At 57.0% G+C, this 14,830-nt stretch overlaps 1 protein-coding gene across 1 annotated transcript in view; it reads right to left on the bottom strand.

Moving 5' to 3' along the window:
* The window catches only part of LOC309410055 (uncharacterized protein), a 43,742-nt gene extending 31,783 nt beyond the window's left edge, over positions 1–11,959 (bottom strand). Inside the window, exons 1-5 of the mRNA XM_082006374.1 lie at positions 9,362–11,959; positions 7,562–7,605; positions 3,577–5,989; positions 2,901–2,941; positions 2,131–2,305 (exon numbers count right to left, since the gene is read on the bottom strand). Coding sequence (XP_081862500.1) covers positions 2,131–2,305; positions 2,901–2,941; positions 3,577–5,989; positions 7,562–7,605; positions 9,362–11,785 — 5,097 coding nt within the window. The 5' untranslated portion in view covers positions 11,786–11,959. The remainder of the gene's footprint in view (positions 1–2,130; positions 2,306–2,900; positions 2,942–3,576; positions 5,990–7,561; positions 7,606–9,361) is intronic.
* Positions 11,960–14,830: the final 2,871 nt, after the last annotated feature.

The raw sequence follows: 14,830 nt of genomic DNA, 5'->3' as shown, positions 1-14,830 counted from the left end.
GGGGCCCGAGGCAGCATCAGCGGGGCTGCCACCCCCGGCCTCCCCTCCGCCAGCCTGAGTCACTTGCTCCGACAGCTCGCTTCCCGTTCGCAGGGAAACTGCACGTCCTGGCAGCCTGGAAGCTAGGTACAAGCCCTCCCTGTGCGCTCCCCCTTCCACAATGGTGGCTTCACATCTCACCCACAGACAAAGGGCAGCTGTCATGAACACAGGCCAAAGGACTTTTCATGCCCGATGAAAAGGTGCTTGTTAGAGCCCTGAGGTGCCAGGGGCTCTTCTCCCACCCCTTTTCTCCCCCCCAGCTAATGCTTTGGCAGCTGCCTGCACCCCATGATTGCCTCTGTAAGTGGGGCGTCACTGCCACCGGTACCACCATCAGCCAGGAGACCTTGAACCCAGACAGGGATGCCCACCCCTAACAACCTCCCATGGGTGTCAGAGGCAGAAAGTGGGAAGGCAGAGATGGGTGGGCCATTCAAAACCGGAACACAATTGCTCCCCACGCACACTCAGCTGGATGCCCCTTCCTCACCCTGGGACAAGGAAAAGGTCAACCTTCACCATACTTGTGTCACTGCAAATGCACGGAGCCAGCCAACAAGCCCTCTAGCCCACCACCGGATCGCAACATCAGTTCAGGACATCAGACTGGGAAGGAGGTCCAGGCCTCCCACCTGGCAGACACACATACTGCAATTCTGCAGTAGATGCAGCTTTGCCCCCAAGCAATCTCCAGGAGGGCAAAAGCAGGGGTCTCAGCCTCCCTGGGGCAGGGGAGCAGAGCAGTAATTTCTCCCTCTTGCTGTCGCAGAGGATGGTAGCAAGCTGCAGGGTGTTAGTTCGGTTCCTATTCCTGCAGAAGCCTTGTCCAGTCATGCCCTGCAGTCCTGTCCCCAGTGCACTCAAGGCCATCCTGACCTCCCTTGGGTGCACACAGACCCTGGGGGGCTGGGGTCCACAGTGATGCAGCAGGCAGGGGAGCCAGCTCCTGCCTGGGACCCTGCCCATCCCCACAACCCAGGCACCAAGGGGACCTGGGGGAATAAGCGAGAGAGGCTGGGGACACCCATGCCCAGCACGGTGGATGGTGACAGGGACACCATCCTCCTGGGGAGACAGAGCCGGTGGAAATGCTGCCATCGAGGGGCCTCCCTCCCCTCTGCAGCCCCTCCCTGCCCTTTCCAAGAGCCACGGGGCAGGACCACTCTGCTGCCAGTCAGGGAGAGGCGGAGCAAGGAACCTCGCGATTGGTGCAGAACATCACCCGGGTCCCACCTACTGCCTGCTCCAGGGGAAGGGAGAAGGCATTCTTAAAGGGCCAACGCAGCAAAAAGCCGGACAAGTGGATTCCACAGCGCCCAGAGACTGATACCTGCTTGGACGTACTCATTCCCTGGGGGCTTCCAACGGTGCCACCAGCAGAAAGCTGTCGCAGTAACCTTGACTCTGGGATGTGCCCTGTCCCCATCCCAGGCAGGGCCCCAGACAGCACAGCCGGGTGGCATACATGGCCACTGGCAACACGGGGTGCTGCACCCCTGTGAATGGGATTGGTGCTGGTGCAGTACCTCAGCAGAAGCCCCCTGTGAAGCCCACATGGTCTGAGAGAATCTGCCCAGTGTCCCGAGGTGGCTTGGTCACCAAGGGGTTGGAGCAAGGGACAGGCTTCACACAGGGGATCCTGCTGTTCCTTATGTCTGCCAAAGCCTGGGATGGGGATGGTGGCAAGGCAGGAAGGGTATGGGGTGTCTAGGATGGAGAAGGAGATGTCCCTGTTCCAGAGGGCCAGAGCTCACCCTGTGGAAAGGCTCCGACCCAGACAACCCAGAGAGCTGAAGGATCACTGGAGATCCTGCAGGGTAGGAATCCTCATGTCAGGACACACCACCTGCCACAGATGGGGCCAGCACCATCCCCACTGCATTGGGTTTGGGGTCTGGCTGTTGCCCGGCAGAGGAAAGAGTTGTAAAGCCTTTGTAGGCTTGACATGGTCTGTGACATTGGGATGGATGTTCTTTGATCACAAAGACTGAAAATCCAGGGCCCACTGCCAGCCCAGCTGGTTTCTCACTGCCAGTGCCTTTCCAGTGGGGGAAGCAGGGGGAAGCCATGGCTAGGACTTGGGCTTACTGCCTGCCTGTTATCACCTCCTTCCATCCCCACTCTCATATCATTTACTGCTTCCACCCTCAGAGGCGTCTTGCTAAGACCCTTTGGTGGAGGGGTCATCCTTGTCCCCAGCTGTAGCATGGCCTGCACAATGCAGAGGAACACTTGCTCCTGCAGCTGCTGCAGCCGTTCCCACCTGCCACAAATCAGAAGTGCTGAGTCTACGCAGTGACGCAAGAAGGGGAAAAAAAAAGGAAAAAAAAAAAGGTATTAAATAATTCTGAGCGGTTTCTGCCTCCATCTGTGATTCGGCCACAGTGAGCAGGCAGCACACACAGCCCCACACCCATGCACAGCTTCCGCTGCACCTCACTTCCTTCTGCTCCGAGGAACCGGTCGCTCCTACTCACAGCTTCCCAGGAAAGGACATATTACTGGCACCAACCACCTTGGAAACCCATCAGATCCTCCCCACCTTCTGCTGGATCCACTACGCAGCTTCACCACTGAGGATTGAAGGGTTCCTGTAATTGAAAGCTTTCAAATTAAGCTACACAATTTCCAGCGGGAAGATGCACAGAAGCTGCCTGCCATGCGTAAACACCTTCCTGGCTGCAGTTTGTTCAGTCAGGACGTTAGACATCACCCGGAGATAGCACGTTACAAATCATGCAGGGCTTGTAATACCGTTGCTAAAACAACACCTGATTGGAGGACTCGCCGTCCTGCTCAGAGCCACAGTCCAGAGCCCTGCAAGCAACTGGGGTTGTCTGCAATCCCACCCCCCCCACCCCAAAGTGAACGTCATCACAAAACTTCCACGGAAACAAAACTGGAACCATCAGGAGTCAAACATGAAGTGAGACACAGACGGGAGGAACTGCTCTGTGGCCACAGTCTGTCAAACGGAGGAACCATCATCACCCTTCAGCTTTGCATACTACACCATAGGAAGCGACAGCCTGATCCCCCACTGGCAGCTGGTGGCTCCCAGCTCCATTTGCATCACAACCTCCCAGCCCACAGAGGCACGATGCAGGGAGGCTATGTTCCCCTCCCAATGCCTGACCCCACGAGTGGTCCTCTCAACTCTCATTTTCCAAAGGGAAGGAAATACCATTAGCAGCAAACTTTTTGCCAAGGATTTGCAAGTGGTTGCAAGCTGACCTCAGCCTTCAACAGTTACTCATGCAAGGTGTACCCAAAACTGCATCAGAAAGACGTATGTTCACTAACCTAAGCAAACTGACTCACTTGATCCTGCTCACCACCGTGCAAATGTCGTCGATGCTCAGGACAGCTCATTTGACACCGAAGACGACCTGTTCACCTATAGCTAACCACACTTCAGAGACATGGCACAACTGGATATTCCCCCCAACCCCAATCCGCTACCATATGCATATGGCAAAAATGAACCATGGCTCCACCTGGCACTGGGACATGCCAAGGAAGGAGCTACATTACCTCGGCAGATGTGGGGAGCCGGCTGGCAGTGCCCATGATCTGGTGGTACAGCCCTGGCTCACCATTCCTCATGGTGCTCTGGCGGCTCCCCAGGGGGCTGGAAGTGAAGGGCTTTTTACACACGAGATCACTCTGGCGAGAGTCTGTGGTGAGATAGACCTGGTGGTAGAAGTTGGGTGGCGTGAAGCCGCCCCGCACAGCATCAATGTGGTGGAAGGGCCCTGGTGTCCTGTACAGGGTGCTCCTGGAGCTGTTGAACAGCTCCTTTGACTGCCTCCACTTGTAACACTTGAAGATGCCCACTGACAACATGGTGATGAAGAAAGCTGCTGACACCAAAATCACAGCCAGGATGAGATAGAAAGTCACATGCCTCCTGGGATCATTGGTGGGTGCCACATCAGTGAGGTCAGTGAGCACCTCCTTGACCATCTCGGCCACAGAGATGGAGACAGTGGCACTAGCAGACAGCACAGGCTCCCCATGGTCTTTCAGCAGAATGACTAGCGTGTGCTGAGGGGTATCGTCCTCCTGGAGCTGGCGGGCTGTGAAGATCTCCCCACTGTGCAGTCTAACTGAGAAGAGGCTGGAGTCAGTGGCCTGCAACAGTGTATAGGAGATCCAGGCATTGTACCCTGCATCCGCATCCACTGCCACCACCTTGGTGACCATATGCCCAGCAGGAGTGCCTGGTGCCACCATATGGGTATAGGTGGCGGTGGTGTTGGGGTGAGGATACAGCACAGTCGGGGCATTGTCATTGAGGTCAGTGACAAACACACTGACTGAGACATTAGTAGCCAGAGGCGGAGAGCCGCCATCCTGGATCTGCACCATCATGTTGAACTCCACCTGGTCCTCATGGTCCAGGGAGGTGAGCAGATAGAGGGTGCCATTCTCCCGGTTGATGGAGAAGAGGTGGCCTACAGTGGGGTCACCCTGCAAGAGGGTATAGGAGAGATGGGCGTTGTGCCCAAGGTCCGGGTCTGTGGCACTCACGTTAAGGATGGGGATGCCAGGTATATTGTTCTCCAGCACATAGATATCATAGGAGTCCTGGGAAGACTTAGGCGCGTTGTCGTTGATGTCTGACACCTGCACCAGGATCTGTTTTACTGCAGACAAGGATGGTGAGCCCGAGTCCCTGGCTGTGATAGTGATGTTATACTCTGATGATTTTTCCCGGTCCAGAGCTGCCTTTGTTTTCAACGTGTAGTAATTTTTGAGGGAGGAGCTGAGCATGAACGGGATCCCAGGGGAAATGAAGCAGTTCACAAGACCATTGTCATGGGAGTCCAAGTCCGTGACACTCAGCAGAGCTACGACTGTCCCTGGGGCTGCATCTTCAGGCACAGGGCTATACACAGAAGTCACTGTCACTTCTGGAGCGTTGTCATTCACATCCATGACTTCCACCAGCACTTTGCAATGAGCCACGCCAGGAGCAGCACCCTTATCTTTAGCCTGTAAGTAAATCTCGTACAGCTTCGTTTCCTCATAGTCCAGCTGTCCCTTGACCCTCAACTCCCCCGTGGCCGAGTCCAGAGCAAAGAGTTCTCGTACCTTGGCGGGTGTGTGGCTGCTGAAGGAATAGACGATGTCTCCATTGGGTCCATCATCCAGATCGTATGCACCGATCCTGGTGACCAGGGTACCACTGTGCGTGTTCTCACTCACGCTTGCCTTGTAGGTGGACTGGTTGAAGACTGGGGCGTTATCATTGGCATCCACAACGTCAATGTGGATCTGCACGTGGGCCGACCGTGGCGGGCTGCCTCCATCCAGTGCGGTCAAGACCAAGTGCAGCTCCCGTTGCTGCTCCCTGTCCAGCTCCTTCTCTAGCACCAGCTCCGCGTACTTGCTGCCATCCACCCTCGTCTGCACGTCGAGCGTGAAGTGTGGATTGGCGCTGAGCTGGTAGGTCTGCAAAGAGTTAATCCCCACATCGGGGTCTTGCGCGCTCTCTAGCGGGAAGCGCGCTCCAGCCGCCACCGACTCGCTGATTTCCAGCCTCGCTTGGCTGCTGGGAAAAACCGGGTCGTTGTCATTGATGTCCTGGATCTCCACGGCGCCGCTGTACAGCTCCAGCGGGTTTTCCACCACGATCTCAAAGCTGAGGGAGCAGGGGGAGAGCGCGCCGCAGAGCTCCTCCCGGTCTATCCGTTCGCTCACCAGTAGCGCTCCGCTCGTCAGATCCACCCCGAAGTACTTCTTGTTGCCGCCGGACACCACCCGCAGCCGCCGTCCCGGCAGCCGCCCGAGGTCCAGCGCCAGGTCGGCTACCACGTTCCCCACCGAGGAGCCTTTCCGCGCCTCCTCGGGAATCGCATAGCGAATCGCGGCGGAAACCCAGTCGGAAACGCCGAACAAAAGCAAGAGGCTCAGTACCTGCCCCGTCGTCACCCCGCGGCTCCTTGCAGCAACGCCGTTCATCGCACAGGACGGTCGCGCTCTCCGCTTCGCCCCCCCACCTCCCTGCCCCGGCTAGCAATCCTCAGCTCGCCCCGTCATGCCGCTGCCCAGCGCGCCCCGGGAAGCGGCGTCCGGCGGGGAGACGGGCATTGCTTTGCCGGCTGCGCGGTGGCTCCCTCCCGGACTCTCTCTGAGACCGTCTGCGCCTTATCCTGGCTCCGAATGGGGCCGGGCCGCCGAGATCCCCCCCTCTCCATCATTGGCCGACAGCGGCACACAGAGTCCCGGCCAATAACTGCACGGAGCCCCGCCGCGGGGGCCGCCGCCCGCCGAGCACCGCGGGGAAGGGAGCGCGGCGGCCCCGGCCCGACGGCAGCGGGGCTCAAGCCGGCTAACCCTGAAGGGAGAGGAGCAGCCCTGCGAGAAACCCAGCTAAAAAAAGCCGGGGTTGGGAGAGCGCTGGAAGAGGCAGCGTAGATCAGGCCACGGGGACTGCGCGTGCGGGCAGGAAGGTGTAAAAGTTGGTGGAGAGGATGACGCCAAAATGGGCGATATGGAAACGAGGAGGCGGGGGGTGTCCCCCGGGAAAACCTCTTTGGGAAGAGGCAGCGGGAGCAAGAAGGGGAGGTGGAGCGGGCTGGACGAAGGGTGGGGAGGGTCGGCTGGGGCACCAGGGCGCCGGGGCGAGCCAGCCCCGGCACGACGCACCAGCTCCGAGTGCCCCTCGGGACCTTCGGGGTGCCGGTCCTCCCACGCAAATGCTAGGTCAGCCCTCTCCCGACATCCCACGGCGTCGCGACGTCACGCCTCTCTGTGACACCAAAGCCAGCGTCGCCGGCAAAACGACGCGGATTTCGTGCTGTCGAGTTACGAGCAGCTCCCCCAAGCCCACAGCCACTCCGCGGGGCATCCCACGAGTATCGCCCCTCCTGCTCCCCATCGCCACCACTGTCCCAGCAGGCATCTTCCCCGACAAATCATAGAAATCTCGGTTTAATATGCCCTCCTGCTTTCGCCACCTCCCAGCTTGCTCCCGGGCACCTGTTTCCACCAGCCAGACGCAGGGAAATGAGTATCTGCGACGTGCTAGTTCCCCAGTAGTGGGAACGGTTCCCGTTAGGAAACCGCCCAGTAGGTCACAGCACCGGCAGCACCTGGGCGAGAAACAGCCAATTCCCGGGCCGCCTGCCTGCATTTGGGATTGTTGCTGTCAACAGCAACTCGCGATACGTCGGGTTTTCTGACGTTTCGAGCACCCATATGGCTAAAACTACTGCAATTTCGACGTTGCTTGTCCACTACCTGCGCAACTGCTCAGCTCTCACGGTGCAATGGGAAGGAGCCAAGGGAGCTTGATGAGGGAGCGCCAGGAGCCATTTAAAACCCGGCTGTGGCCGAGAAACATGGCGTCCGGGTGCCTTCCCACAGCCGAGACTGATAAGGAAGGGACGGCGATGTCTGAGAAAGAAACTGGAGTGGAAATCAATGCCCACGCATTCATTCGTTTATCGGGAGAAAGGACAAAGCTCTCCAAACCCTGCAGAACTGTCTCGGAAACATTGCGGCTCGTTACCTTTCACTCCACTGCTTGTCATGGCTGAGCGCGTTGTGGGAGGGCTGCAAATAACCCACACCAACGTGGGAGACATGATATCCCCCAGAGCGACAGGGATCTCGGCTCTGGCTACATGTCCTCACCCACGGCATCCAGCCAGAAGAACAATATGTGAAGAGTCAACGATATCAAATGGGTCAGCACATTCTTTCCTCTCTACATGCTCAGCTATTTCCTCTCCTACCGAATAATCGTTGCCGAAAGGTAAACCGTATCAGCACTACTTACCATTCTTATCACCAGTCCACAAAATGTGATAAAAGTATAGGCTTTATGCCGATAAAATTCAACGTTAGCCATCTGATCGTATTTTGACTGAATTTAATTCTGAAGCAATTTAAGGACTGAGAAGGAAAATGATATACTTTACCAACTGTAGCTGCATCGTGCACGTAAGTACAAAGCGTTATGCCTCTCTAACCATTTTGGAGTGCTTCTGTAACCTTAGTGTCTGCAGGCTCATACTGCTGGGACCAGATTTCTTTTCTCATAGCACTTATGCAACGACATCCCAGTTACCTTTCTTTCTTACATACAATGTAAAAATAAGAAAATCCACAGGTCTCTTAGATATAAATCCTGAAACAGTCTTCAGCCACTTACTTGCTCTGAAAGAGCTCTGAATCTTTTTTCCAACCACTGCCCACATGTCTTTCCTAAACACTATTTACTGAGCGATTTCTCTAACATGCATATCGTAATTTTTAAGGAGTTTCTCTTCATACGAGTGCACACACAACCCATGTTCAGAGTACCTTGTCCGCTTAATCCCAGCAGTAGTAGGACGGCCAAGCAGTGGAAAGCTGAGTACAGCGAAGAGATCTTGGGAAAGGCATGAAACACTGAATATTTCCATCTCCCGTGCTTCGATTGATCTGGAGATATTACACCTGCCTCACTTTGGTGGGAAGCCCGAATATTGATGGTGACACCTCGGAGCTCCTGAAAGCACCATTTGCAGGGAAAGAAGTGGAAACATGCGACAACTAAAGGGAAAGGCCCCTTTCCCCTGCACCAGGAATTCCTTCAGGGACGGGTTCAAGCCAAATCCCAGCCAGAGGCGCTCACTCTGGCACTATTCCCGGGTCTGCCGGGGCTCAAGAGGAGCCTGTGGCAGCAGCAGGCCCAATGCACTCTCTGCTCAGCTCCTGGCTCGGAGCTACAGTGAGGCACCAGCCCCGGCTCCCCAGACAGAGAGGAAATGTTAAGTCACGGGTGTATGCAACATCTTTCTTTTCAGGGTTTCAGTGTATGAAAAGAACCGAGCTGGAAGGAGGAAGGAGAGGACTATAGAGTCGCTGCCCTCACTGAGTGAACCGGTGTGGATAGATCACACATCATTATCATAGGAAAATGCTCAAATCTGTCAGAGACAATAAAATAAGCAGTCCCTAGACCAGGAGGAACGGGCTGTTTCAGCTTCGGAACCCACAACCCTTTTGTCATCATTCCACCCCGTGCCCAAGTCACCACCCCGGCTCAGTGAAACTCGCACCTGGAGTAGGACAGACAGACAGCAGTACTGACAACATAGCACACAACTGCTGCGGCACAATCGACAATTCGCGAATGAGATTGGGCAGGTATTTTTACTCTTTCGAGTCAAGATCACACCCACGCCCACACCCTACCCCTCCCCCTTCAAGCTACTGAGCAGTGCACCGGGAGGTGAGGTTGACCTCTGTCGGTTCCCGACGGCGGAACAAAGGAAGAAGATTCACGCAAGTCACAGAGAGGGACCCCAGGACAGAAGCTCACCTGTGCCGAGCTCCCTGGGCTAGGAGGGTCCTTCCCAGAGTGAGTGCCTGAGCCGGGTTCCCCGTCCAGAAGACGGTCAGACAGCGCTGCCGTCCCTGGTCTCAGAAATGTGAAGTCCTTCTGGCCCGAATCGGAAGCTAAACACACTTCGGAGGAGTAGGGCAGGGGCAGCGTGCTGCTGCAGTAGTTGTACGGTGCTTTTGAGCCCAGGCTGGAATACAGTTCCTTATCAGAAGTTATAAAAACGGGAGGGCTACTCGACCGTTGGTATTTAAAAACCAGAATCAAAAAGACTATCAAAACGAATAACAAGGACACGACAGCGAGTGTCACTACAAGAATGAGGTTTAAATCAGACGTCAGCTGGGACACAGCATCTCTCTCGCTCAGCTCCGGCAGCGCCTCCTGCAAGCTCTCGGCCAGCACCACGTGCAGCGTGGCCGTGGCCGACAGCGCCGGCTGCCCCTGGTCCTTCACCACGGCCACCAGCCGCTGCTTCGCCGCGTCCCGCTCCGACACGGCCCGCGCCGTCCGCACCTCGCCGCTGTGCAGCCCCACGCGGAACAGCGCCGGCTCCGGCGCCTGCACCAGCTCGTACGACAGCCACGCGTTGCGACCCGCGTCCGCGTCCACCGCCACCACCTTGGCCACCAGGTACCCGGCCTCGGCCGAACGCGGCACCACCTCGAACGGGGCCGGGGCCGCCCCCGCTGATCCCGCGCCCGCCGCCGGCCACAGCACCCGCGGCGCGTTGTCGTTGCGGTCCAGCACGAAGACGCGCACCGTCGCCGTCGAGCTCCGCGCCGGCGCCCCGCCGTCCTGCGCCCGCACCGCCACCGCGAACTCCCGGCACTGCTCGTAGTCGAAGGAGCGCTGCGCGAACACCGCGCCGCTCCGCGCCTCCACCGACACGTACGGCGCCGCGCCCGCGCTGCCGCCCGCCAGCCAGTAGCTCACGCTCCCGTTGGCGCCCGCGTCCGCGTCCCGCGCGCGCACGCGCAGCACCGGCGCGCCCGCCGCGTTGTTCTCCGCCACGTAGGCGCTGTAGGCGGCCTCCTCGAACACCGGCGCGTTGTCGTTCACGTCCGACACCTCCAGCACCAGCGCCGTGCGGCTCGACAGCGCCGGGCTGCCCCGGTCCCTGGCCACCACCGCCACCCGGTGCTCGGGCGCCTGCTCCCGGTCCAGCGCGCTCGTCGTCACCACCTTGTACGAGCCGCCCGACGACGCCACGATCGACAGCGGCGCCTCGCCCGACAGCTCGCACGACACCTGACCGTTCTCCCCGGAGTCCCGGTCCCGCACTTTCACCAGGGCCACCACCGTGCCGGACGGCGCGTCCTCGGGCACCGGGCTCGACACCGACGTCAAAGTCACCTCGGGCGCGTTGTCGTTCACGTCCAGCACCTCCACCTCCACCTCGCAGTGCGCCACAAGACCGCCCCCGTCCCTCGCCTCCACGGCCAGGCTGTACGCTCGCGTGTTCTCGAAGTCCAGCGCCCCCCGCAGCGTGATCGCCCCGCTCTCCGCCTCCACCGCGAACTTCTGAAGCACCTTGGGCGGCATCTTCCCGAAGCCGTAGGTGATGCGAGCGTTGGTTCCGGCGTCGGCGTCGGAGGCGGAGACGCGCAGCACCGGCGAGCCCGGCGGCGCGTCCTCCCGCAGGCTCGCGCGGTACCGGTCCTGCGCGAACACGGGCGCGTTGTCGTTGGCGTCGGTGACGTTGATGCTGATCTGGGCGGTGCCGCTCCGGGGCGGCTCGCCGCCGTCCAGCGCCGTCAGCACCAGCCGCAGGCTCTGCTCGCTCTCCCGGTCCAGCGCTCGCCGCAGCACCAGCTCCGCGAACTTGCTGCCGTCCTGGCTCTCCTTCACCTCCAGCGCGAAGTAGCCGTTGGCCTCCAGCTCGTAGCCCTGCAGCGAGTTGCTGCCCACGTCCGCGTCTTCCGCCATGCCCAAATAAAAGCGGGCGCCGGGGGGAGTCAACTCGCTGATCTCCAGCTGGAAATGGTCTTGCAAGAAGCGCGGCGCGTTGTCGTTGACGTCCCGGATGGCCACCTCGACGTGGAAGACGTTCAGCGGGTTCTGCACCAGCGCCTCGAAGCTGACGGAGCAGGACGCCGACTCGCCGCACATCTCCTCCCGGTCCAGCCTCTCGCTCACGTACAGGTTCCCGCTCTCCCCGCTCACGCCGAAGTATTGCTTCTCCGCGCTGAGCCGCAGCTTGCGTGCCGGCAGCTCCGCCGGGCTCAGCCCCAGGTCCCGCGCCAGCGGCCCCACCAGCGAGCCTCTGTCCAGCTCCTCGGCGATGGCGTAGCGGATCCGCTCCGCCGCCGCCCGGCACCACAAGCACAGCAGCAAAGCGGGCAGCAGCGCTCGCCCGCCTGCTCGCCGGCGGCTCTGCCCCTGCTCCTGCCTGCCCGCCATTCTCGGCAGCGCCCGCCGCGCTCCTCCCTCCTGCCGCTGCCCCCCCTCCCTTCCAGCCGCTCTCCGCAGCGAGCGCAGGGGCCGCCGGAGGGCAGCGATCTCGGCGCCGGCTCGGACGCCGCTGCTCCCCGCGCCGCGCCGCCTCTCGCCGCTGCTGCCCGTGCCGCTGCCGCTCTGGCCGGCGCCGTGCGAGCCAGCAGCCTGCGGGGGCAGGACGCTGCGGCGGCTTCGGCTCCGGCGCCGCTCCGCCTCGGCCAACAGCGGCACCCGGAGGCGCCGCACGACATCAGCGGTCTCTGCGCTTCGGTCCGCACTGTCCGCAGCTGCCGGGAGTCGGCGCCATCGGCTACCGAAAAGCGCGATTCGGCTTCCAGTTTGGCTAGTGCTCTCGCACCCCCGGAAAGGCGAACCGAGCAGCTCTGCTCACTAGTAGAAATGAAGAGACGGGCTGGCGAACGCTTTACCGAGCAGTGGAGGAGTATGCAGACTTCGTACGGCAGAGCACAGGTGAGTACAGGCGAGTACCAGCAGGTACGCTGTACAGCAAATATCTGCCATATTCCAACAGCTTCTACTATTGCTTCGGGTTCTCTTTCCCCAGTTCTTTTATTTCATTTCTACGAGCTCTGAGAAGCAACACCTACAAAGGATTTTAGGGGAGACGCTACTGTAGAAAGAAGCACCAGAGCCACCGTTATTCTTTGAGGAGATTCTTGATTGTATACATTTTATTGTATATAACTCTCAGTGTGACTGAGACTGGGAGAGAATGGAAAGCCTTATTCTGTACAACAGCCCTATCAGTACATGCTCCCAGTTTACAAATCACAGAGATCACCGCAGCTTCTTGCTCTACGACTGGGAAGACAGACCTCTTAATGCATTTCTTCAAAATTGCTTCTTTCAGTGAACGGGGTACGTAAGCAGATGTAAGAACATGGACGGGCAGCAAAAAGATACCCATGTGCCCCGGATGCTTCCATTACCAGCATGCTGTGCCGAGAATTGTAAAGAGGAGTGGTGTACTCCTCTGTGGCGAGGCCCGAGGTGTATGCGACATGTCAGAGACTTTTAGAAAAAAGATCGCAAAAAACGTCACAAGAAGAGACGCCAGAGAAGGGCAACACTAGAGAAGGCACTTTACTCATGACACAAATGACATGTACTTTGCACCGACAATACACAGAAGACTCCAGGCGTGGGGTGGTCTGAAAATGGAAAGGATAAAACCTTCTTGAGCACAACGCCTGTGAAAAAGGACTTGATCCTCCTCAGTGCCTATTTGTATGATAATGCCACCTCTCAGCAACACTCAAAGGAAATCATGGAATGCAAGACTCTGTAAACCAACAAATCTTGGTTCATGGGCATGGAGAGAGCAGGGCACATTATCACCAGCTGAATCATTTCAAGTACTACACAGACCACGACTTTGGAAACTACAGGTACAGCAGACCATCCTAAAACTCCTATTGCTCCAAACAAGAGCTAACTCCATGGATGACTACTGTGTCCATTCACAGGGTCCTGGTGATAACTCAGTTCGCAGTCATGCCACTCTTGCCACTCCCTCAAAAGGATTCAGTTTCTCCTTTGCAAGCTTCTTCCACCATGGCAGTTACTAGCAAACCATCACTCGGCCAGGACGCTGCTGTGAGAACCATTGTCACAAAGAACTAGCCACCCTCTACTTCACATGGAGGGGCACATACAAGAGGGTCATTCACCCATACTTAGAAGGTATTTATGCAGAATCTCACCCTTCCTCAGCGTTTGTGATTGCACTACTAATGAATGTACTGCTTACATACATTTCAAATAATTACCATTAAATCAAAACTTTGTGTGGTAAGACAATAGTGGTAAATAAAACAACGAATGACAGACTTTTAGAAAAACCTTCAACTAATAAGCCATTCCCTACGAAAATACCTCTGTGTGTGTGCGTCTAAAAGTCCAATCCCGTGAGTAATGCTGCAGAGCAAGAAATGAAAATTGTATCAGCATTGGGCACATCAGGCTAGGGTGTAGTTACACCTCTCTGTAAAAGACACGACGACAAACCACAAGTGCCCACAGGACAGGAACAATGCCTCCAAGATTAACACTCCTTTGGTAGAAGAGGCCACAAGGTCCCTGCGTGAACAGGCTTCTCGTGGTCAGCAAGGTCATTCTCGCAAAATCGTTCCAGGTGCAGTAAAACCCTGGATGTGTTCATTGGCTGGTAAGGAGCACAGAAGGAGGAAACAACCTCTCTAACCAGTAACGCCATTAAGAAAAGAAAGGTCAGGCGCTCCTACGCGAGGGATAACGACGCGAAACAACCTATAAGGCGACATAAAAAGCACAAATTAATAACCCTTCACAGCAAGAGTATCTTAACATTATGTGAAGAGCCATACCATCTGTAATGCAACCCAGCAGAAACTGCGACAATACTCTCTGCTTTCTCGCACTTCACCCATAGTTTGAAGGCCTAAGAAGAGGTTTATAAAGTCTATAACGACAACATTCACACTGGAAACAGCCCGTTGGTCAACTCGGCTCCATCTTCGAAAGAGCACAGCAGTGGGATCACCACCGAGGTGGCCAACCACTGCTCACATACGCACGTATATTTTAGAATTTAACACTTACGAATGAGTAATGTCGCTCCTCTTCTCCCCTATTCCTCGGTCCGGAGCTTGGAGCTCACTTTTGACCCAACCAAGGAAATTCCTGCAAGCAACAAGGAATTCCCAGGAGCACCTACTTAACTCCTTCCCGGTTGAGGAAGAAGCAGCTCCAGCGTGGTACATAAAATTGACACTGCTGTCACTACTGCCTGAGGAACATGTTGTGTGAGGAACTTTCACACATGAGACAAGTACATGTAGAAGTACAAGCAGGGACAGTTCATTTCCAGTAATGGCTTCCATTCATCCTAAACAATGAGTGTGTAAAATAAAGATGTGTAACAAGGGAATAGAGAGAATTAAGTGAACCAAAGACGGACTTGAGGAAAAAAACCCTCAACTAACATGTATCCACGATAAAAATAATTTT

The sequence above is a fragment of the Phaethon aethereus genome, assembly GCF_964289735.1.
Source record: "Phaethon aethereus genome assembly, chromosome: 14".
NCBI lineage: Eukaryota > Metazoa > Chordata > Aves > Phaethontiformes > Phaethontidae > Phaethon > Phaethon aethereus.
This window is presented reverse-complemented; position numbering and strand designations above follow the sequence as displayed.